The 24569-nt window shown below is 33.9% G+C and overlaps 1 protein-coding gene across 1 annotated transcript; it reads right to left on the bottom strand.

The window, feature by feature from the left end:
• Positions 1-1270: 1270 nt before the first annotated feature.
• LOC111052720 (cysteine-rich protein 2-binding protein) lies at positions 1271-22597 on the bottom strand. Its single transcript, XM_039421938.1, has 8 exons — positions 22362-22597; positions 15413-15576; positions 12288-12535; positions 7609-7852; positions 6083-6186; positions 3992-4203; positions 2560-2741; positions 1271-1751 (listed from the first exon to the last, which is right to left on the bottom strand). Exons 2-8 carry the CDS (start codon positions 15491-15493, stop codon positions 1578-1580), a joined length of 1245 nt encoding a protein of 414 aa, XP_039277872.1. The 5' UTR covers positions 15494-15576; positions 22362-22597; the 3' UTR covers positions 1271-1577.
• Between the last annotated feature and the right edge of the window lie 1972 nt (positions 22598-24569).

Genomic DNA, 24569 nt, shown 5'->3' with positions numbered 1-24569 from the left:
AGTGAAAAAAACAGTAGTAGGCCTATACAAGTATCCTTAATGTTGGGTGTATTCGATAATGATTGACGTTCCTATAATTATTTATTTATTTATTCGTGGACAGAATCACAAATCATATAAATATGATTAGGAAGGAACAACAGGCTTGGCCCAAATCTATTCCATTCCCAAATTTTGATAATTATTATTATATTATGATATTATGTAGAGGTTACTTGCATCTTTTTTGAACTATAATTATTTTAACAGGTAATTCAGCTGTAGGTTGAGCACTATATCTAAATACATAAAATTAACACTGGTTTAAAACAAGGAATTCAATTTTTAAGGATATCCACTTGATTGAATGCAAATCGTTTAAAACTGTGACATAATTCAAAAGTCTAGAGGTTTTTGTAAAAAAAACAGGTTGTTTTTTAGATTGATTTCTACAGTTTTGCAGGTTTGATGCCTATAGTGAGGTCCACGTTATAATGGCAGTGTTTGATTAGCATTGCTATCCATGTCTTTCACTCAACAAAGCGGATAGCGCTATCTCTCTTGCTGTGCTATGTTGACAAATCGTCTTTTAACAATGTAGAATTAATAATTATTTCATCTTAATTATGGAAATTCATTATAAAATTATTCAAAAATATAATTGATTATTTTAAACGAGAATGAATAGTTAATATTACATCAATAAACCTGTATCTGCTACCGTCTATAGAAGGCATTGACAAGACAGAGGTTCGGCAACGTTTTTCACCTATCTTTCTCCTCTGCCATTATAACGTGAACCTCACCATAGCGAGATCGGGATCCCCTTTTAAAAGTGAATTTACATAGAAAACAGACTAGTATTGATTTATCTCACTCCTTCGGCCTCTCCACATTTGGTCTTACAAATCATTAACAATATTGAGCGATGGACTCTATTACTTGGATGAATTTGGAATACATTCTATTTGATATTCGTGTACCACTATTTCTTCATTGATAAATGAATAAACGAAAATTAATGGGACCATCCGTTCTCCCACTTTCATAAGAAAAATGCCATTTGTTTTTTTAATCTTGGAAAATTATGGCCCGGTTGCACAACAGCCGGTTAAATTTTAACCGTTATTAATTTCACGAGAACCAATCAGAGAACTTGTTTTTGGAAAGACTGCTTCTCTGATTGGTCCTCGTGGAATTAATCACGGTTAAAATTCAACCGGCTGTTGTGCAATCGGCACTATGGCAATTAAACGTCAGGCTTACGGCAAGGAAGGAATGAAAGTCAATATCGATATTCTAAAAATGTTTATTCCGCCAAAATGATGTATAACAACAATGTTATTATTATTAATAATTTAACCTATCTAATGCACTCAATTGGTGTAATTTCAATAAATTAGTTGTCTCACATCTAAATCTAGTGTCCGATTCACTATAATACTAATTGAACTAAGTTTGCACTTATCATAAATTAGTTTTATACCAAACCGCTATTATCATCATCTTGACGTAATTCGGCTACTTAGGCTAATTACTCCATTCAAGTTCCAAACGTCTAATAAGCCACCTCACTGATCAATATTTTATGAAGGCCATCACCTACTGAGCCGTAAAAACAGTGCGTGCTTACAGCCTTGATTATCAATAGGAATGTACTTATCGTAAAAGTTTTGAATAAACTGTTCAACTTTGAAACCGAATTTCTGATATAGAATAACTGCCGGATTATCTGCAGCCACATGTAGGGTGATGTCTTTCCCCACACATGTCTGAAATTGAACAGAGACAAATATTAGGTACATTATAATAATCAAACAAACAATAGTTTTCCAAAAAAAAAAAATGGAAATTCGTATTTGTCAACGACTGAAATGCAGAATTTGGGTCTGAACAACTCTTCAGTATTTTCACTTTTTGTGTAGTTGAGAAGTTGATATTGTGGCAATTATTCATATTGAATGAAAAAGACTAAGAAATTGTCAAAAAACCACAGATTTATTGATTCTTAGAAAGCTCGGATCAGAGATTGACAATGGTGTAATAACCGAAACCGGTCTTTCTAACTATCAATAAATCTGTGGTTTTTTGACGATTTCCTAGTCTTTTTCATTTAATACTTCAGTATTTTATTAATTCCAGTTTTTTCAGATCGTATACTTGATAATTTCAATGTATAACTAGCCTTATATAGCAGTTTAATTTCACTAATTTTGTCATCCAAGTCAATTTATATGGAAATTTGTTGATTTTTGATTTAAAGTTGAGTCAATTCGGATGTAACTCTCTATCGAGTACATGCTATTTTTGAAATTATTGTTTTATTCAAGATTTCAGAAACTGTTGGAATACAAGTTGATCTCGAAAGAGTTTTTGATGTGCTTTTCAAATTTTCCATTATTCGTTTTGCCATGTTTGAGCGGGTGGGTACAAATGAACACTTACCAATTTGAACTGAATAACTCTCATCATTCTCTTTCTATCAATAATAATTATAATTTCAAATATAATTTTATAATTCACTTTTCACTAAAATAATATTTTAAAAAATTAATCTTACATGAGGCGCATTTGTCTTACATTTATCAAATGGTAGATCATGAATGTAGCAATGCCTGCCCCTCGCCACTGTGGTCTTGTGAATAGAAACGTGAGATAAGTTTCAGTAGCTGAGAAATCAGGCTCCAAGAAAGCAAATCCAACAATCAGTTTCTTGTACAGAGCAACGCAACTAAAATCAGGATACTGCAAGGAGTCTGTCACTGAAAACAGAAAGTAATATTTATAAAAATAATTGAATTGATAATAAAAAATAATTAACTAATAATAAACGGAATATTGCTTAGCCCGATTATAAAACGTGTATTATTTAAGACTGAAAAACTATTTAAATACAGTAATTCATGAACTCATAAATGGATGCCATGCACTTACAAATAGGTAATAAAAAGATAATCCAGAGATTGTCAGTTTTTTGTTACGGTAAGCATTCCTGACCGGCAATTAGGAGGTACTGGGTTCGTTTCCCGCAAAGTTAGTAGACAGAAGGTTGGTCACTCATCTATAGTATTTTCGTTGAAATGCAATTAGAGTGGGGGAACTGCAGCCGTGACGTAGGCTGTAGTACAGAGTAGGCAGAATATCGCATTCTTGAAAATCATATGGTGTCGTATAGTCAAATTATATAACACAAACATTTTCTGACATGCAAGCTTTCTGTTTCTGCTTTACAATAATTATTAAAACATTTGAATAATACAATCATTTTGCCATATAAAAGCAAAAACCCCACCTCCTAACCTTCCCTTTCAAACCTTAAGGTTTCTTCATCTTCTAGGTCGTGTTTATATTTTGTAGTTTGGCTATACATCAGCTTGTGAATTTCGGGGATGAGATATTTTGATTCTCGTAGAACATGTGCTCGATACCAGCATGTGTTCAGTGCATTTACAATGAATGAAATTCATCGGATTTATCGGGATCGGTTTATCGGTTTATTGCGATGCATTGGTTTATCAAGATTTTTTAAGGGTTAATCTGAAATTATAATAGTATAACATTGTCTACTAACGCTTTTCCAGCTTATTAACTTTTTCGTGTCACGTTTTTAGATTCATGAAAAACTTTCAACTTCATTTTATTCATAAAAGTTGAATGAACTTGAAATATTTAACAACATCATTAGAATCGGTGATTCATTCGCTATAAGTATGGAGAATTTTAAAGTTCTAGGTCAATCTTGAGGAGATTATACGACGATATATTTGAAGATACAGTGAATAAACTGTATGCTCAGTGTGGTTACTCTAGAACATTTTTACTACACGTGACGTCACGCTGGCGTTCCCCCCACCACTTTGAATCATACACCTATGAGTGATCAACCTTTTGTCTACTAACGTTGCGTTTCCCGGGCTGACAAATGATTTTTGTATAGTAGCGCTCATCGAATTTCCATCAGCATACGTTTACAAACTCTAGTAATTATTGGAGATGTTTGACAACTGCTTACCATTAATTCCAGGCCAAAAATAGCGACAACACAGGTTATTGATTGTCTGGATATGTTGAGGTTTCAAATAACTGTAATCGATGGAGTCTCCTGATATGAAATCAGAATTGCTTGGACCAGTCTCAACACCTCTTTTACTTTTTAATTCATGTAGTACTTTCAGATAAGGAGGCCTACACGAGGTATCGCGCCAAATGAACGGTTTCAATGTTCTGAAACAGGTTGATTAAAAAATATAAACGAAATTATTTCAGGAAAAAATATCTATAACAAAATAATAAAAGTACAAAAATCATTTATATCAGGATAACAGTTAGTATAACAATAACAGTAATCAAATCAATAAAACTATATGTTATGTGTTATTAATCCAATCAATAAAATGCATGAATATGCGTGAAGATTGGAGGAGAATCAATTCAAAATACAGCTCCTACCGTATTCATCTTATTAAATTATTTTAAAATTCATTATTATTTTTTATAACTATCGTTTAAGTCAAACTAGACAATTTTTCTAAACTATACTGTCATGGATATATACTTTTTTCACACTATATTATCATATAGTGAGCCTATATTACGGTTGTAAAACCTATGCTCCATTCATGTCAAAATTGGACTGCCAATTTTGGACTGGTAGAGACCAGTATGAACCAGTGGTATGATCTGTTTTTTGAGACCCAACTGAATTTTATTATTATACTGAAGCCCTGCTTTCAAATAAAAATATATATTTCTGCTATAATATCATTGGGTCTAAAGGATGTGTTCACACCTTGGTAGCCAATATGTGGACACTCTCATAAAAACCAATGGTATTCTCTTTTACTTTCCTTACCCTATTACCATAGGTAAGGAAAGTATTGCTTTCCGAAAAAATTAAGGTATCCCAATTTCTAAATTTCTATACGTTTCAAGGTCCCCTGAATCCAAAAAAGTGGTTTTTGGGTATTGGTCTGTGTGTGTGTGAGTGTGTGTGTGTGTGTATGAGTGTATGTGCGTCTGTGTACATGATATCTCATCTCCCAATTAAGGGAATGACTTGAAATTTGGAACTTAAGGTCCTTACAATATAAGGATCCGACACGAACTATTTCGATAAAATGCGATTCAATTTAAACAAAAAATTCCAATTGGAAAAGATTGAGCATGAAAATCTCTACAATTAATGTTCAGAAACATTTTCACCTAAAATTCAAAATAAGCTTGAAATCCGAGAAAATGTTATTATTTCAATTGCAAACTGTTGGCAAAACTGTTGATTCTATTAAATCATTCACTATGAAGAGATAGCAAACTTCGTGTGTCTTCAGCGTTATTTTCCTGTCACCAGCTGGCTTGGATCTTTGAATAGTAGACTTGAGATGCGCGGGAACACGATCAGGTGATAAATTTTCATAACGGCAAGGAAAGTTGTGTGAGTGCGCCACACCAGATTTTTTGTTTAGATGTTTAGAATAACAGAGAAGTATTGAAAAGCAGAATTATTTAGTAAGGCTTGGACAAAAATACAAGATTCTGTCAAATTAATTATTATTTAGGTACAAGGAATTGAAAGAAATTTAACTATTATATTATAACATAACTTATCATACATGCCGTATAACTTATCGGGGCACCGAGCTTTGCTCGTTATTTTTATTTATTGATAAACATAACCATAGCCTACTATAGATAGAGTAAGCCATGACAGAACACAATTCGCTCAAATGATCGTGTTTATATTTTACAGCTGGCTATACGTCAGCTTATGAATTTCAGGGATGCGATATTTTGATTTTCCACAGAATCACTCGCTCACTTTTTACTAACCACAGACGACAAAAGTCTCAGCTGTTTCAGCCAAGGATGAATTATCCTTTTAATGTCGTTCAGCGAGTTTTCCCAAGGGTGAGACCTAGAGCAATCAAATTTTCATATCATAAACCTACTATGTTCCAAATTTCGTGAAAATCGTTAGAGCCGTTTTCGAGATCCGTTGAACATACATAACCAGATATAAAAATATCCAGATATAAAAATATAAACAGATATACAGAAATTTCTCGCTTAATATAATAGGATACAAATAAAATGAAAAATGTCTCACCTGTTAGTGTATTGACTACAAACAAAATCAACGTCTGGGTATATGCCTCTCGACAACAATGTATTTTCTTCAATGCCGTCCCTCGGAGAAGGATCAGATTTTACCTGAAGATAAATCATTTATCAATCAGTTCTTTCATTATATAAATCAATTTATTCCCTTCTCTATTACAATATTTAGACTTTGGCAAAGTAGAAATATGGTATCATATCTTCCTTTTCATTTTCATGATAACATAATTCAAAGTACAATACAAGGAATATCAAAAACAAATAATGAGTTAATATTAGTCTTCATTAATTCAGTATTGGATTCTATGTATATTTGGCGAGAAGTCTTTATTCACATCAATTTTTGCATGCATTGACTGTAGTTGATTTTCTTGAATCGTTAATGCTAAACTAGTCCAATATATTGAATGAAAAAGACTATTAAATTGTCAAAAAATCACTGATTTATTGATAATTAGAAAGACCGGTTTTGGTTATTACACTATTGTCAATCCCTGATAAACTAAAACTAAATACAAGAGCAGCAGAATTTATACTAGTAGGCGACTACTGCTATTGGTTGAGGGCATGAATGCCCGCCATTGGCCTAACTCAACATTCTCCTTAACTGTGAACTTGTGATTATTTGTTATCAAATGTTCTGCAAAGTTAGATTCCACATTTTGTTTATTCCAATCTCTGATGTGTTCTTTAATTCTACTTTTGAAACTTCTACCAGTCTGACCCACATAACAAATAATCACAAGTTCACAGTTAAGGAGAATGTTGAGTTTCTGCATGTTAATAGCAAAGGCAGATCTTTGAATATTCTAGAGGCTTCAGAAATCACAAGAGTAATTAAGGAAAATTCCCAGTATAGTTTAAATGACCAGATTCATTTCAACCAATACAACACTACGAATTTAGTTTTATCATAAAATTGTAAGCATACATTAGTCAATAGTTTTCCATTTACATATTTGTTTTATTATCTTTCACACTTGTTTTCTTGGTTCTTATTTTGTACTGAAAGTAAATTTTATTATCATGGCGATTCTGTGCTTAAGCCGCCATTTTGTCACACCGTTGAGTGGGAGGAGACTGTTTAGCTAGGCCAATGGCAGGCGTTCATGCCCTCGACCAATAGCAGTACTCGCCTCCTAGTATAAATTCTGCTGCTCTTGTATTTAGTTTTAGTTTATCAGAGATTGACAATGGTGTAATAACCGAAACCGGTCTTTCTAATTATTATCAATAAATCAGTGGTTTTTTAAAATATTCTTTGTCTTTTTCATTCAATATGAATAATTACCACAATATCAACTTCTCAACTACACAAAAAGTAGTCCAATATACCTTTTACTTGAAAAAATAAACCTTTATTCTTGTTCAATAGTTTTGAATACATTGGTTCATACATCAAACTCCGAATTTAGAAAAAGAATGACTCTGAGTTTTGAGTCTTCTCAACTCCTAATATATAACTATTTAATATAATAACTAGGTACTTCGAATAAATTGGTATTCAATATTCACCTTGGTCGCTTCCTCGCTATCGATTCTTTTTCCTTTTCTCATTCTTTTCCTCTCATGGTAAGAACGAAGATAATCGTCAAAATTGAAATAACTGCAACCCTTTGAGCGCTTCAAACGTCTCAGCTTCAGTTTAGAATACAGTGGATAAACTGATCGATCTAATTTTTCTTTTGGAACCATTTTCACCGTAGTTTCAAGATCTTCCAGGAGGACATGTTCATCGTATTGATTCAAGGGTATTAATCTGTATAAAGAAATTCAAGAAATATAGAAACTAATATAGATAAATTAGGTGACAAAAAAATTGAAGTAATGCCCACAAGAAAAGAATTACTCTAAATGCACTGATAAAATTTTCTTGAGAATGAGAAAGAAGAACTCACCAGAGAAGAGGATCCTTTGTAATTATTCTAGATTTTATCCCTGTATATTTGAATCAAACATTTTATTTGTAACAACTCTGGTGATTTGTGATTTTGGTATCATTGGAAACGATTATTAGAACTCTAGACGCCAGTAAAGCGACCTATCTCGAGAAACGAGGGTGGAGTCAATCAAGTATAAATGAATGAATTATTGAATACGGTATATGAATAAAACTGTTAATCAAAAACCGAGCTACTGCCAGCGACCTTAACATGATGTTTGTATGATGTACAGCAAACTTAATCGATTATATCGATACAGGACCTATACCCGTAAGAAGAGGATATTTCAAGAAGTTTTGAAAAACAACAGAACTTCTAAAAGGGCCAAGCCACACAAAACGGTTTTTCAGGCGAGTCGGCAGGGCAGGAAGCTCTCCGATTGGCTAATTGGGTTAGCGTTCGGGAATCAGCCAGCCAATCAGGCCAATCGGAGGAGAGCTTCCTGCCATTCCGACTCGTCTGAAAAAACGCTTCGTCTGGCTTGGCCCTTTAAGGTACCTACTTATGAGACGTGCAATATTTGCTACATTAAGCTGGGTTTTCGTTTGTGCGTGAATGCCGTCGTCGACCACGACAGGGTGAGGATCTCAGATTGGGTGGATTCCAATCTGTCTAAATAACCCAAAAGAATATGTTCAATAATATTTTAATGAGGGAGGTTGAGTTTATACTTTTTTATACTTTTAAATGGCAATATGTTGATATTATTGGAAATGTTTTGATTCTTGAATAATAAACTCAAATAAATTGATCAGCTGTTTTAGCACACTTGAAATTTGGACAATATAAATGTCAACAATGCTTGTCGTCGTCGACTGCGGAAGTTTACGCACAAACGAAAATGCACCTTAAGATAATGATTTAACAGTATTCATTATTTGTGTTGGCTATGTTCATATGATTTGTTCACTCTACTACAATTTATTACTCTATGATGCATGTATGTATTTTAGCTACATTTGTAACTTATGATTTATTGTATCAGTACCATATATAATTGTATTGACATCTATCAAAATCTGTTACACCACACACGCACAAGTTTTGGGGTCATGTTGGCATTATGCTCAGCAAAAAATAATTGTGTGAAGATTGTCGATGTGGCGTATTGTGCCACCCATGACAATAAAATGAAAAATGAATCAGATAAACAATTAATTATTGAGGCGTTTATTACACTAGGGACACCAGATCTGAATGTCTATCACTAGTGTCTGAGAATCATCGGTGGGCATCAAGCCAAATTGCTGCTATTTCACGCGTACACCACTGGTGTCTCAGCCTGGTGTCTTAGTATAATATCATTTTATTAATACGTGTTTTCACACTAGAATTAATTGTGAAGTTACAAATGTCATCTGACATTAATTTATCGGCCGAATTATTGTCCTCCAGTTGATTAATCCTCACCAACAGCTGATACTTAGCTAATCGGAGGACAATATTATAGGTGTCGGCCAACAATCGTTAATTAAGTGTGAAAACGGGAAACGGCCAATATTGTATTGCAGCAGTAAACTGAAGTTTTGCTACTTCAATATATAAAAAATCAACGTTAATCTGTGATATTTAAATATTGCATTAAACTAGGGTGATGTCCACGTTATAATGGCAGTGGAGAAAGATAGGAGAAAAACGTTGCCGATCTTCTTGTCAATGTCTTCTATAGACGGTAGCTGATACAGGTTTATTGATGTAATATTAACTGTTCATTCTTTTTAAAATAATCAAACATATTTTATTAAGCAAGAAATCATTTTTTTCAATAATTTCATACGGTAATAAATTTTCATAATTTAGATGAAATATTTTGTTAATTAAATTATTAATTCCACATTAAAAGACGATCTGGCAACAGAGCAGAGCGAGAAAGAGAAAGCGCTATCCGCTTTGTTCAATGACAGACAAGTAAAGCACTACCATTGCTAATCAAACACTGCCATTATAACGTGGACTTCACTATAGAATTATTATAGTTTAGGAACTAGAAATAAAGTATCAAACTAAATAATAATTATAAGTAGGAGAAGTAAGGGATGATGATGGGAATGTGTGTGTGTGGATCAAGGCGTGAAATGATAACACATTTTGCAAATTCATTTCTATACGATTTATTATATTACATTATGCCAACATAAAAATTGCCAGTAGTTGATGTTGTTCTATTAAGACTGTAGAATCGACCAGAAGGATTGGCGTGAATGTTTTTGGAGAACTATGTTGTCCATGTTGATGGTCTCACACAGCGGGAGACCCATGTCGTTAACGCTTGGTGCCATCCCTCGGCTGTCTACCTTCTAGAAGTCATCAATACAAAATCCATCAATTTTTTAATTGTTAAATGTATAGAATACAATCTGTTCCATTTATTAACATTGATATTATAATATCTCAGATTATTCTGAGTCAGTACAGTATAAAGGATCATTATTATATATTTTAATATTATTGAATATAATGGAAAAGTGTTATATTTCTGTTATTTTTTAGTGAAAAAGGACTAAATTTCAGAAAAGTGGAATCATAACCTCATTTCGTACTTTAAAAATAATATTATTTAAATTTGGGAGAGAAAAAACACAACACAATCAATTTCTGTAGAAGATTCTGGTTGAAAGTAGTGAGCTAAATTTCATTTGTCCAATTGAAAGAAGTAGCTTTTCAAGTTGAAAGGAGTGAGTTAAATGTCATTTGTCAGCAATAACAAGAGCAGATTATATATTTACAAAACGCAAGGCGATATCAATGAGTTTGATGATAATAATTAATAGAAGTTACAAGACAGAATCTCTAATTTTTCATTGAACATCTCAAATGAATACTGAACTTTATGTCAGAGTTAAGATGCGTACAGATTTACGCGCCGCGAACATGAGCAATTCACTTTTAATCAGCTGATGCCAAGCTTTTTATATCTGTATCTTACCGTTTCTGTAAAAATACAGATATAGTCAGCTGATTAAAAGTGAATTGCTCATGTTCGCAGTGCGTATATATGTACGCACCTTTATATTTCTGCATAAATACAATTAAATTACTTCTTTTCCATCACAAAACTCACTCTTATCATTTTTATATAGAGAATTATTGGTGTATTTCTGTACTGGAGGGAAGATGAGTTATGGATGGGCACGTTAAGCCGTCAATCCCATTTGTCTTAAAACAATATTGATAAGTGGTGTCATGTATACTATAATAAAGGAAAGAACTGGCTTATACACGTACGGGATAGGAAAATTATGTTTGACGCATCATCACATCTGAACTACTGGACTGATTAACTTGAAATTTTGCATATAGATTTTCAATTAACTGAGGATGGTTATAGTTCTATTTCAAACTCTTCAAGATTTCACTCGGTCAAGTTTTCAGTTTGTCAAGTTTTAAAAAGACCCTTGCAGAGCACTGGTTACCTGCTGGTCGGTCCTAAAATTCATCAGGAGCAACCCGAAAGCTCTGACACCAGACCTGAGCTAGTAAAGCTATATAATATTATTTATATTTAGAAGGAAGTATTTTACTTCTGTAATATTTTTGTTAAGATATAAACATCTAGAGGGTCGACAGTAATACGACCTCTGCTTACATTCATCTATAGAATTATTAAAAAGTCGAAAAAGTAAAGTTGTCTCAACTATGATCTTCTTCTTCCTCCTTCCTTTTTTCCCATTATTTGGGGTGGGCTCTCCTCGATCTAAGTCTCCAGTTGGAACGATCCTGGGTCGTCTGATTTGTCAGGTCCAACTGCTTCATATTTTTATGAACTAAACCTAGCCATATGAGACGGGGTCTGCCTCTGCCCCTCGGCTGTGTCTCCATATCAAGTACTTTCCATGTCATATGATTGGGTGAACGTCTATTTACATGACCATACCAGTTGTCTCAACTATAATCAACTTGTAATATATCTAGAGGGTCGATAGTAATACAACCTCTGCTTACTTTCATCTATAAAATTATTAAAAAGTCGAAAAAGTGAAGTTGTCTCAACTATGATCAACTTGTAATATTATTGTAATATTATCTAGAGGGTCGACAGTAATACAACCTCTGCTCACGTTCATCTATAAAATTATTAAAAAGTCGAAAAAGTAAAGTGTCTTCACCATGATCAACATACACCATTTCCATCATCATCTCTTACGTTCTCCGTAACGTACTACATTTTATCTATCAGTAGGGGTACTAATAGCGCAAGGATGGCCACAATGCAATCGCAACTCAACATAGGTTGAAAATAAGAAAACTTACTCATTTGAAGAAGCGCCAACAGAACTGTTATTCATCCAAGGCCAGACATGTTTGTTTGTATCTTCTTCGCTTTCAGAAGAGCTTTCGTCACTTGACGATTCACTCTCACTTTCCAAGTTACTTGCAGTGTCTGCATTATTGACAGAAGTTGTGGAGCAACTGTCGCTGTCTCTGTCTCTAAACTGTACTTCAGTCTCACTCTCGCTTCCTGAGTCGTTGCCAATCAGATTGTAATCGTTTACAGGATACTGAAAAATATACGGTACAGATGAGCGATATTTTCCAAAAGATGGTTTGAATGATCCCAGTTTTCAAGATTGAAAGTTGGTTACACCAACCAGGGTATTGTGATTTGAGAGAAAATCTAATTAATGACGTAACAACACTGACCCCATAACGTCGCTTGCTATATAATATACAGAGTGAAGCATAACTATGGCAACAGCTTAATATTACTGTTACAAGGATAATTTTGTCATACATGTATGGCAAATGGGATCATTTGTATGATGTATAATTTAATTTATATATTAAATTATCTCATTTTAAACAAATTTGTATGATATGTAAAGTGTATGACAAATGGTAATCGATAATTTTGCCACACTGTATAGTGAAAAAACTTGTATATTGATTTTGCAATGATTTCAGAGTTCAAACAATGATAACAGCATCTACACAAGTAGTTATTCAACTGTTTTGTTTAATAATCACTGTAACGCCAGCTAAATCTTGACATAATAATTTTTACCCAAATTAAATATTTGTTTTTTTTTCAAACAATATTTTTAAACCCTGCACAACAGGTATGCTGCAGGAGTGCAGCTCTCCGCTACTTCAACATGCTACCTGCAGGAGTGAAGCAGTTGGATACCAGCAAGTTCGAGAGGGTTGTGACCGGTTTTTTGAGAGCCAGAGCTTATTATGATGTACAGGAATTTTTAAATGATGACCTGTCTCAAATACTATCTGGCTAATTTGCCAGTAAGTCAAAGAGATGTTAACTAAGTGTGCTTTATCTTGATCGCTGCCATCTTGATAAAGTAGTGTTTTTGTTGTTTTTGACTTTTATTGTGAAATGACGCCATTGATCCCACAAGTGTTAGGTAATGGATGAAAAAGAAGGTATAAGGTAACATAAAGAACGGCTCAACTTGTTTTAGCGCAAAAATCATGGGAATCGACCCTATATTTCGAAAGCAATCCAAAGTTATCGTCGAACATACAAACCCACAAACGAATCATTGAAACCTCAAGTAGAAACTCGCTCAGCACGTTCTAAAGGTGCGTACAGATATATGCGCCGCGAACATGAGCAATTCACTTTTAATCAGCTGACTATATCTGTATTTTTACAGAAACAGTGAGATACAGGTATAAAAAGCTTGTTATCAGCTGATTAAAAGTGAACTGCTCATGTTCGCGGCGTGTAAATCTGTACGCAACTTTATATTCAACTAGAGGGGGGCTCCGCCCTCTGGACTCCCGACTGGATCGTCCGAGAATGAGATCATTTTTCATTTGAGCATTTTTATCATATGTTAGGACGATCCAGTCAGGGGTCCAGACTAAACGTCTGGCTAAACGGATATGGCGAGCGAAGTTGTGATTGAAGTAGCAGTGCCCAATCAATTTTTCCGCGATACATGCATTTCAATCTTCAACTTGGTGCCAATCTAACAAAGTCAACTTAACTTAATGCCAACCTGACAAAATTATTAATTTAGTTACCAGTTAACAACTGTTTCGAAGAGGTTCTCTCTCTAGATTATAGTTCTATATTAACATATGGTATGGACATTATTCAATTATAATTAAAGGAATAAGAAGAATATACATGCTAAAAGACGAACTTTAAACCCTTAAAAACCACTCTTAGAGTTAAAATATTGCCAAAAGATTTTTTAGTGCGCCTCTAAAGGGCCAACTGAACATACCAACCAAATTTGAACGTTTCTGGTCCGGTCGATTTTTAGTTTGCGAGTGAGTGAGTCAGTGAGTCAGTGAGTGCCATTTCGCTTTTATATAATATATAAAATAATATATTATATATAGATTATATCACTTAAATAGTTCATTTGAGCACCCCATTGCACACAGAAATTATAATGGCATCTACTATTAGCTGCCAGTAGTAAAAACGCCGAGAGCGCGCTGCTAGTGTGAAAAAATGTCACAGAAACATTAGCAGTGTCCGATCCACCCTTCAAAGGGTCATTAAGCAGAGCTTTAGTAGCCGCCACTAAACCACTGATGTCACGTTCAGTTGATGTCACTATATTTTCTCTGTGTGCAGGGGTCAATCAATCAATCAATCAATCAATCATTTATTTCTTTCCAAAACATACATGAAAATGTACATGAAAAAGTCAAAAACTAAAACTAACTTAAAGCTAAAGAGAAATTAGTGACTGTATAAAATTCATTTTCATTCATTTTTTTACAGTAAACTCGTTTATACTGTAGCATGCAAAATCCATCAAATATGCTCTCAGCAATTCCTTAAATTTTGATCTATCAGGTTCATGTCTTATGCAACCTGGGAGACAACCAATAAATTTTATTCCCATGTACGTTGGACTTTGTTTATATTTTTCCTTATTGTGTTTCTTTATTGTAAAATTATTTTTATTTCTTGTGTTGTAATTATGTATATCTACTTGCCGTGGGAATCTAGATTCGTTAGTTTTTATATATAATATTGTCCTATAAATGTACAGGCTGTACACCGTCATGAACTTTAACTTACTGAAGAATGGCTTGCATGATTGCTCTCTATCAAGATTTAGAATTGTTCTTATTGCTTCTTTTTGTAATAGGAGTATTTTATTTAAGTTTGAGATGCTTGTTCCTCCATATATTTCAATTCCATATGAAATGTGGGAGTGGATCATTGCGAAGTACACTGCTTTTAACGTTTCTAAGTTGGAAATTTTTGCTAGTCGCCTCAGCGCGAAAATTCCTGAGCTTAATTTTTTACATATTTTTTGAATGTGAACGGACCAACCAACGGTCTTTTGGATAGTTTCAATGAATTAGAAAAACATTATGTATAAATTAAATTAGATATCGGTGTAGATTCATATTACATCATATTGCTCTACCTGTTCACAGGCAACACTTACCTTGCAAAAATAATCATGTTCGGCGAGACATGAGTGTGTGTTGATGACTATCACATCATCTTGCTCGATTCCTTTCTTCATGTTTGTATAAATGGAGTTATTATTTTCAAATTGTAAGATTAAGAGCCATGTACTTTCATAGACCGCCGAACTTCTCAACTGACCTGCAAACAAAAGTTTGATTAAAAATTTATTGATTCAATTCCAAACATTTTTAATACGATTGTATTGAGTTTGATGAGTCAGTCAAGCAACATGGACCACAATAAGGGCAGCCATAGAGAATATTTAGACTAGAATCAGGAACTATTAAGCTATAGTTGCCCGAGCGAAAATGGGTCTCTCAAGGTCAAAGCTTCCTCTTGACACCACCACCCGTCTCTACCAACACTGATGCCACTTTGTACTAAGGGTGGCTAGTAAGAGAGAAAGGGAATGTGTGTGAGAGTGAGAGTGAAGTATTGTTCTTGTGAGGAGTATTGTTTGTCTTCTCTAGATTGTTGACTATGACAAGGACAATATAGTTCACAGTTTTACAAATGTATTGTAATAGTCCAGGCGCTGGCTTACATTGAGCATGCATGAGAGAGGCAGAGAATTTGACTTCGGATTATTGTTGGGGGGTCTTTAGTGTATATGAAACTCGATGTCGTCACGTCCCAGGGTGGTCGAGAGATTGGGGGGGAGGGGGGTAAGTTGTAAAAAACGCGCGCTTATATAATCGCCTGTCCTGCGGCAACCATTCATATTACAGCTTTGACCCTTTTTCTAATATTATCTAAATATAACAAGCTTTCAAAATGGTCCTCTTCATTTTTACGATAGACCGCATAGTTTTTCCGTAAAAAAATAAAATATCTCAAAAAATGTATTTTTTGAGTATAGATTTTTTTTTATTTTCCGAATATTTCAGTCGTTAGCCGACTGAGAGGAAAAAGTTCCCAATAAACGTTGTAGGCCGTTTCTTTCTGAATCCAATGATGTATATAGTTTGGGGGTTACGACCATAGATGCGGCTGTGGGAGGGGGATTAGTAGCACTGTTACACTGCAGCGCGGGCCACCCCTATGATCAGTGCGCGTAGCGGCCTACCTATCGCATCGCTCCTATTAGTCTATGCATCCAAATTATGTATTTCAGGAACGTTATATTATGTATTTTTGGTCGCTGAACACGATTTTTCAACTCTGAAGCCTCAATAATCAATGGTTCTCATCATATTTCATAAATTATGGTCAATATATGCAATATAATAATCGATTCGAGTTAATACAGATTGAAAAGAAAAATGAAATATATACAATGAAATTGGATTCTTAAACAGTAATATTATAATGATCTTTTACTCACTTTTGATTGATTCATCCACTGGGTATTCTCGTTCAATCCGTTCTAACAGGAACTAGTTGAATGTATTCCTGCACGTAGATCCATAGCAACTGCAGTAAATACAGCATGCCACTCCCTTGCTGCTGCATTGGCATCCTTTAAAGCACTTTTTGCATTTGCAAGGTGGTATCAAGTTTTCTGGTATTGCCTGTTTTGTCGTCAATAATGGAAGAATAAAACCGGAATCATCTTTGTAATAACCGTAATCTTCCATATTCAATTCCTTCACATTTCCGTCTAATGCATTATTCCATAAATAAGTTTGTGCCCAGGTACGACGAACGTGGAGTCTGAAGCTGTCAGATGTTGCTGGGAGAGTCGATATGTTTCTTAGAGAAGATGGATTAGAAGATATAATTCTATATCTGCTGTCATCACAGGTTTTACCTTTTTTCTTTAAAAGATTCAAATATAATCGCTCGCAATCAATGAAATCCTCTTCACACAGTTCTTCCTGACCCATTTTTTCTAGTACAGAATGTTTTTTGGACCTCATCTCAATGAGAATTGCTTTCTTAGTCCCTAATTTGCTCGTAGTATCACAACTTGAGAAAGCGTGAGCAGCTGTCAAAATATTACATGAGTCTTTTCCATATTCATTTGCAACCACGTGACATCCTAGATATTTCTTATTTGTCGTGTTTCCGTTGATTATCCACAAACCGTTACAATTTAGTTTTTTCAGTTCCTCCCATACCCTGATCCCAATGATGAAAACGTCGGTGTCAGGAGAGTGTATGACTATAGTTGCTGGGAAATTCAATCTTTCAAGACCTACTCTAGCATTGAAGAATACTCTTGTATCAGCTTCTTCGTGGTTGCACTGCAATTCCACCACATCTAGCAATATCTCCGTGCTCGTCTTGAGTCTACTGACACTACCGATATTGAACCCTCCCGAAATGATGAACCTCTTCCCATCAGGAACTGGAATAGTGGCCATCAAATATTTTGAGATAACTTCTATCAGCTGTTTCTTATTACGAGGCACACTAATAAATCTCTGCCACTGCTTTGGGAATTTAGTCTCGATAGTTTGGATAGTAGGTACGTATATTGGAGAGGCTCTCTTTCTCTGCTTCTTCTATTACGTTCACTACCTTTAATTGAATTTTTATCATAGACATCAAAAACGATGTCCACCTGCATCACTCCATCTTCTTTGAGAATTTTCATAACTCTTTTCATCACAAAATTTCCATAATCATGCAGCGTATTGAAAGTTTTGAGAAGTGAAGTGGGAGTTGAATTAAGCAGAGCCATGCCATCAATCTTTAGATCTTGTTAAATGATGTATACTTTCTGCTAGGGCAACATGTTTAGGAGTGAATTCACCATTATTGACAATATGAAATACATCCATGAAGACACACTTGAGTTTCTTAAGAGTTTGATCCGATACATTCCGTCCAGACCTAACAAGTTTTATAAGGAAAGTTTCCCAGGTCTGAGGTAGATGGAAATTTTCAAGTTCTTGTTTCACAGCTACTTCATCACAAACAAAATCTTCATATTGAACGAAAAATCTTTAATTTCTTGTCTTAGTTGGTCGATGAAATTGTTAACTGTATCATTTTTAGCTGATCCAAGTTGATCTACAATATCTTCCACCGGTACAGCAATTTTGAATATTAGTACAGGTTTTGACTGATCTTTGGGGTGTGAGAATAGAATCTTATCTCCATAGTGTTCGATTAGGAGTTTCTTCATCAATCGGTTATCAACGCTGGTGTTATTAATATCTCCATGTATTTCCTTTAGTCGGGAAGATAAGAATGATAAAGAAACACATTGATATTCCAGTTTTGGGTCAACCTCGCATATCAAATCGTTAAATGCTCGCGAAATTAACGGATTTACAGGTAGTTCTTGTGAGTCGAGATTCTGCTTTGAGTGTATTCTAAAATATTCCTTTTTGCAAATATCATGATATAGCACGTCAGCAGCAAATACATCATTTACTGAGGAGCATGTACTTAATCGGGTGAAAATAGAATCTTGTTGAAACTTACAAACATCAAGAAGATTTTGAGCCAAGCCTACTTCAGAAATTCTATATAAGGTGGAAACCTTTTTTTTAGTGGACTGTTGACAAAAAATACATTTAGTGAAGTCTGTTTTTGGTAGTGCACTTCTAGTTGTAGGACGTTCTTCACAGGTTCTCGTACCTGTTGCAACATCTTCAGCAGCAACATTGATTGGTTCTTCGGTGGAATTATGCACCCTCGAAACATATCTTATCACATTAATTTTACTAGTATAACTACTGTAACATGCTCTATGCCATTTAAGAGAATATAGTTCGTTATTTACAATAGACGGGTTCAATCTCTCGGTCACTTCATCCTTCCTACTATTTAAAGCATCAAGAAATGTTTCAAAGCTTGTATGCTTGGGTCTTTCAACTAATAAGCAATCACTTTCCAACTGACATATAGCACATAATCTTTTGTCAAACACCTTCACTCTCTTTGTGATTGAGAAAGACATTGATAACTCACCTTGCACAACACAAACTTATTCACAGATCGGTCACAAAACTCTGAACTCTACGAATCACGAAATATTTAGAATAGAGGCGGCACCACCGTTCACATCAACGCTTGATTCAATACTGACTTTACTGATTATTGTATAGTGAAATAGTAAATAGATTGAGACGGACAGGCAGATACATGCGCGGACACGAGTCGTCTAGACAAAACAAGAAATGTGGCACCTATTATATTTGTCAAAAACAAGACAAGAAATTTGTTGACAAAACAAAAAATGTGGCGCCTATTAATTGTTTAACTTATTCATTCACTTCAAATTGACGATTCAGAAGTGATCAATTCAATAAATAAACAAAATATTCATTCTCGATTAGATATTCTACATATTCATCTTCTATTGATTGAGAATCACATTATTCAACCAATCTGGTTTAACATATGAGATGAACTTTGTAATTTCGACCATAATTTATAAAATATGATGAGAACCATTGATTATTGAGGCTTCATTGAGATATTTTATTTTTTTACGGAAAAACTATGCGGTCTATCGTAAAAATGAAGAGGACCATTTTGAAAGCTTGTTATATTTAGATAATATTAGAAAAAGGGTCAAAGCTGTAATATGAATGGTTGCCGCAGGACAGGCGATTATATAAGCGCGCGTTTTTTACAACTTACCCCCCTCCCCCCCAATCTCTCGACCACCCTGGGACGTGACGACATCGAGTTTCATATACACTAAAGACCCCCCAACAATAATCCGAAGTCAAATTCTCTGCCTCTCTCATGCATGCTCAATGTAAGCCAGCGCCTGGACTATAATGTATTGTACATAATGATTAAATATATATTATATAATTAATATAACTTTCAACAGCTGTACTGGTATTTGAATGAGAATTGATCAAATGAAAAATCATGCAAATTGAAAAATGCAGAGTAAAAGTGGACACCACAAGAATATTGAAGAAAATAAATAAAATTACATCACTCCACTTCCAATATTGATTATATAAAAGTCATCAAGTAACCTTTATGAGGTAATAGCTCAGTTTATAAATAGTTGCATTTATAAAGAAAAATCTCATCATGATTATAAAATTGGATTTCTTGATGTCATGACTCAAGAAAGAGTTTTCCATACAATATTTTTTCCTCCATTTCATGATGTTGAAGAAGATAGCGGAGGAGGTAACGGGGGATGTTATTGTTGTAACTTCATAGAATGACACAATAGAACTTTTGAACCTGACGTGCTCAAAAGAATTTTTGACAGGTAGTGACGAAAAAGAGGAAGAGGTAAGGTATGAGAAGGAAAGAGTAATCTACAGGGTGTAGAAATATAGTCAATGTATATAGACTGGTCGAGTGAGGGGTGGTCACCAGTGGCAACATTGCAGTGGCCTTGAGAGACCCATTTTCGCTTGGGCTACTATAGCTCTTACTAGTACAGGTATAATAGAGAAGATGAAGTTGGACCTCTTTGGTGTACCATAAAGTGAATGGTTCTTCAGGTACTCAAGCGTGAACTTATCTGAAATTATAATCAACTATGATACACTAATATGCCTAGTCCAAACTCTCGCCAAATCGGCAAAAACAAGTGTCTAGCGTTTGTCTTGCTCTCCACACTGTAATGAGACCAGAAGACGAGGGCTCCATCAAGATCAATGGTAGGGATCCACTGTACTGTGCTTGTTTTAGGAGTGGAGGCGAGCGGTGGCATAGTATCCATCCACACTCTCGCGCTCGTCATTGGCAAGCACTCGGCGAGAGTGAAGCACCGGCATGAAATTACTATTATATAGGTACTTCCATACTATTAATCTTCCGGCAGACGCGCTGTTGTAAAAACTATTGAATGTCTATTGGTCAGTGAATGTCACCTATGCATTCCAAAACTCCCATCATTCTCCCCATCACTCCACTGAGTTGCAGTATCAACCAAGCAATGTTTCAGTCTTTAGGTGCCATTTAGCTGCGATATTGCATAAGTAGTGCATATGATAGGGAAAGAGACTGCCAACAAACCAATAACACAGAATTGTTAGCTTTGCTTGGTGTACCTTATTGGGCTACGAAAAAGTAATCATGCAAATGTTCATAGGCGTAAAATAATCCATGGAGATGGAAATATTAATTAATATGTTTTGACAGTAAACAGAGTACAAAACACAATAGGATGTTGTAAAAATTACAACACGCGACTGCTCGTGTGATTGAGAAGGGCGCGACTTCCGGAAGGTTAATAAGTTTATTCACTTACTTTTAAATGGGTTTATTCTTTAATAACAAAATATGAATTAGGATTTGTATTACATCATGACACCATAGTGTGGCCAACGCTATTTTTCTCATTAATTCTTGGTGTTGTTGCAAGTAGCGGGTCTTTTTTGAAGGTTATGTGTGTACTATAGTGGGACAGAAGATTTTAGTGTAACTAGTGAAACACTAGGTTGTAGACAATAAGTACAGTACCTACTAATTAAAAATAAAAATGCCTTGTGACTCGCTTGGTTTCCAAGAGTTGTTTTTTTATCGTTGAGAGAATAGGTGATAAACTATATGTTTTCAACTACTAGTAGATCCAAACTAATGTGATTTCTGTGAAAATATTAGAAAATTATAATACTTAAAAGAATTATAATGGAATATTCATTTTCAAGTTTTGAATAAGACTAGCGCGTCTCAATTTTTTTTTCAATTAATCTCATATAAATTAAAATCAATATCGTTAAAAGTATATAAATATAGGTAATTAAAATTGTGTTCTTTAAAAAAGTAGGATAAAACTACATGCAGACTGATAGCATGTGCATATTACAAAAGTAGGCTACAACACAAAAGCTGAAATTCAGACTTTTGTTTTACTAGCCTAAATCCTAAACTTTCGGGGTCAAATGACATGTGGGTTGATGTACTGAACACTATAAATTGGAATTATATTATTGGTAAACAATGTAAGCTAATGCCAATGATTAACCAAATAACAATTGAAAACAATGAGTATGCCTATACAAAGGTCTATGACGATAAATATAACAAATGGTAGATTACAATACCTTTGAAGAAATCAGAAATTATTGGACATCTGTAGTTTAGAAGACACAACCTACTTTACCAAATTCGAGTTCCAGGGATCTAAAAATGAGAATTCTCAATGCACACAAAATCAGCAGACGGAAGTGGAGCAAATTATTTTTATTTTGTATAAATTTTGTCAATGATCAGCTGTTTATTTACAAATCATATGGTGCGATGATTCATTTATCAGTTGTATCTTGTATGGATTTTGAACATATCAGTAATAAGACTTCCGGTTAGGTTAGAAACGATTTTTGAATAGCGATATTCGACTTTGATATTCCTCATTACGATTGTATAGCAACATCGAACTGACGCAGTACTATTTACAATACTTTGTGTAAGATAGAGATTTTGAAATCTTTGTATTATAACGTTTTCTCCACTCACAACCCACTAAACAAAACACAGCTACTGAATTTCGTTCCAACAAAACTCATTTTCATTCTGATTTTGGTATTAGATATCATCGATATTTAGAATAATAACAATATCCAAACGATACATATCGATATCGTTTAATACTATTATCGATATCTATGTTTCTATCACAGTCCTACTTCCGGTCACTTTTACTCTGTAGTAAAAATATTCAAAAATGATATTTATTGAAGTAATGAGTTATCGTTTAATTCATATCAAATGTTCCTCCTGAGTTATTCTTATTTCTTTCTTCTATAAAGATATAAGAACTCCAATGCAATTCTGTACATTTCTGTCGGTTATAGTTTATTTCAAACATTATTATTTTACGCAAAATCAATCATTAATACTTCAATAAATTATTATTTTATACTTGAAAAGATATATTTGACTATTTTTCTGTTTCGATACTGATAAAAACAGGCGAATACCAGTTATTTCAAAAAAGAGGCATTTGAAAGAGATAAAAATAGAAGTGGTAGACTTGCTTGTTCGTACCAAAATTTATCAGCTGGGCTCAGTAGTGTCGGCCATTTTGAAGACCTATTTCTGCTAGAAATGGATTTTCTAAGAAATTATTTTATAGTTTTATTAATATTGTTTGTTTCTGTGTTTCATATAAAATTCACATTAGGTGGTGAGTAATCTATTAATTTTCATCAATGTGCTTTTATTGTTAAAAATCACAAAATTCTGTTATTTGTACCGAGACGTTATCATAGCCTATTGACTCCAGTTAATAAGGATGGGTGTGCTTTTTCAGCTTTACTCAGGGAAATATTTAGGTTAAATATAGGTATTTAAAATTATTATCCCGCTTTTTATTATTTACCTATCAATTTATATTGACAGTCTTTAATAATTTGTAGTTTTAACCACTCATGATGTGAATCAGTTTTTGGTTAAAAGGCCTTGACTAATGAGATTTTCGGAAACATTTCATTGGATTAAAATTAACACCAACGTAAAGGTTTTTGTAGCTGTGTAAATAATTTTGACCCTTAAATATTTCTACCGTCAATAAAGAGAAACTACAAGAATTCACTTAATACTTTTTGCCTCTTTAAAAAAATCAATAGACCAACTTGATCTAACAACATAACTTCAAATTTTAAACGCTATTCACTTACAGATCAATACAAATTTGCCAAGTATCATTTGTTTAATACAATATTAATTAATCTATCTCTATGATTCTAGACAACAAATCTTTTATCTTAAGGTAGTGTCCAATTGAAATAAAAAGTTATTGCCTAGCTTTAATAACCCCGGTAACCTACAATCGTGCAATTATACTCTGTACGTTAAATTTATAAGTTTTTTTTAGTTTTTACTGAGTTATGTCCATATTACATGTCAATAAGTTAATTTTCATAGAATAATTTTTAATCGCGCCAATAAAATTCTTTTAGGTCTATTAGGTTAATTTTGTGACAATAATTTTCTATAGCCTAATTTATTTATGGTTATAATTTTCAATTTCATGTCGAATAAGGTTGATAAAGCAAATACTAGGCTTCATAAAATTAAAAATATAATAAATGCTATAAACTGTCCAATTGTAATGTTTTTAATAGTCAGTCCTACATCCCCTACTTAGTCTGATTAAATTTTTACAATTTTTTTTCAAATAGTCAAATCCCATTTTTGTAATCTTACTTTATTTACCTATAAATCATCATAATAACATATAACGCCTTGATTGAATGCTTAGCTGCTATTTCTTATTTGAGGAATAAAATATATTATGTTTTGAATAAATT

The sequence above is a fragment of the Nilaparvata lugens genome, chromosome 2, assembly GCF_014356525.2.
Source record: "Nilaparvata lugens isolate BPH chromosome 2, ASM1435652v1, whole genome shotgun sequence".
Classification (NCBI taxonomy): Eukaryota; Metazoa; Arthropoda; class Insecta; order Hemiptera; family Delphacidae; genus Nilaparvata; species Nilaparvata lugens.
The sequence above is the reverse complement of the archived record's forward strand: the minus strand, read 5'-3'. Positions and strand labels throughout refer to the sequence as shown.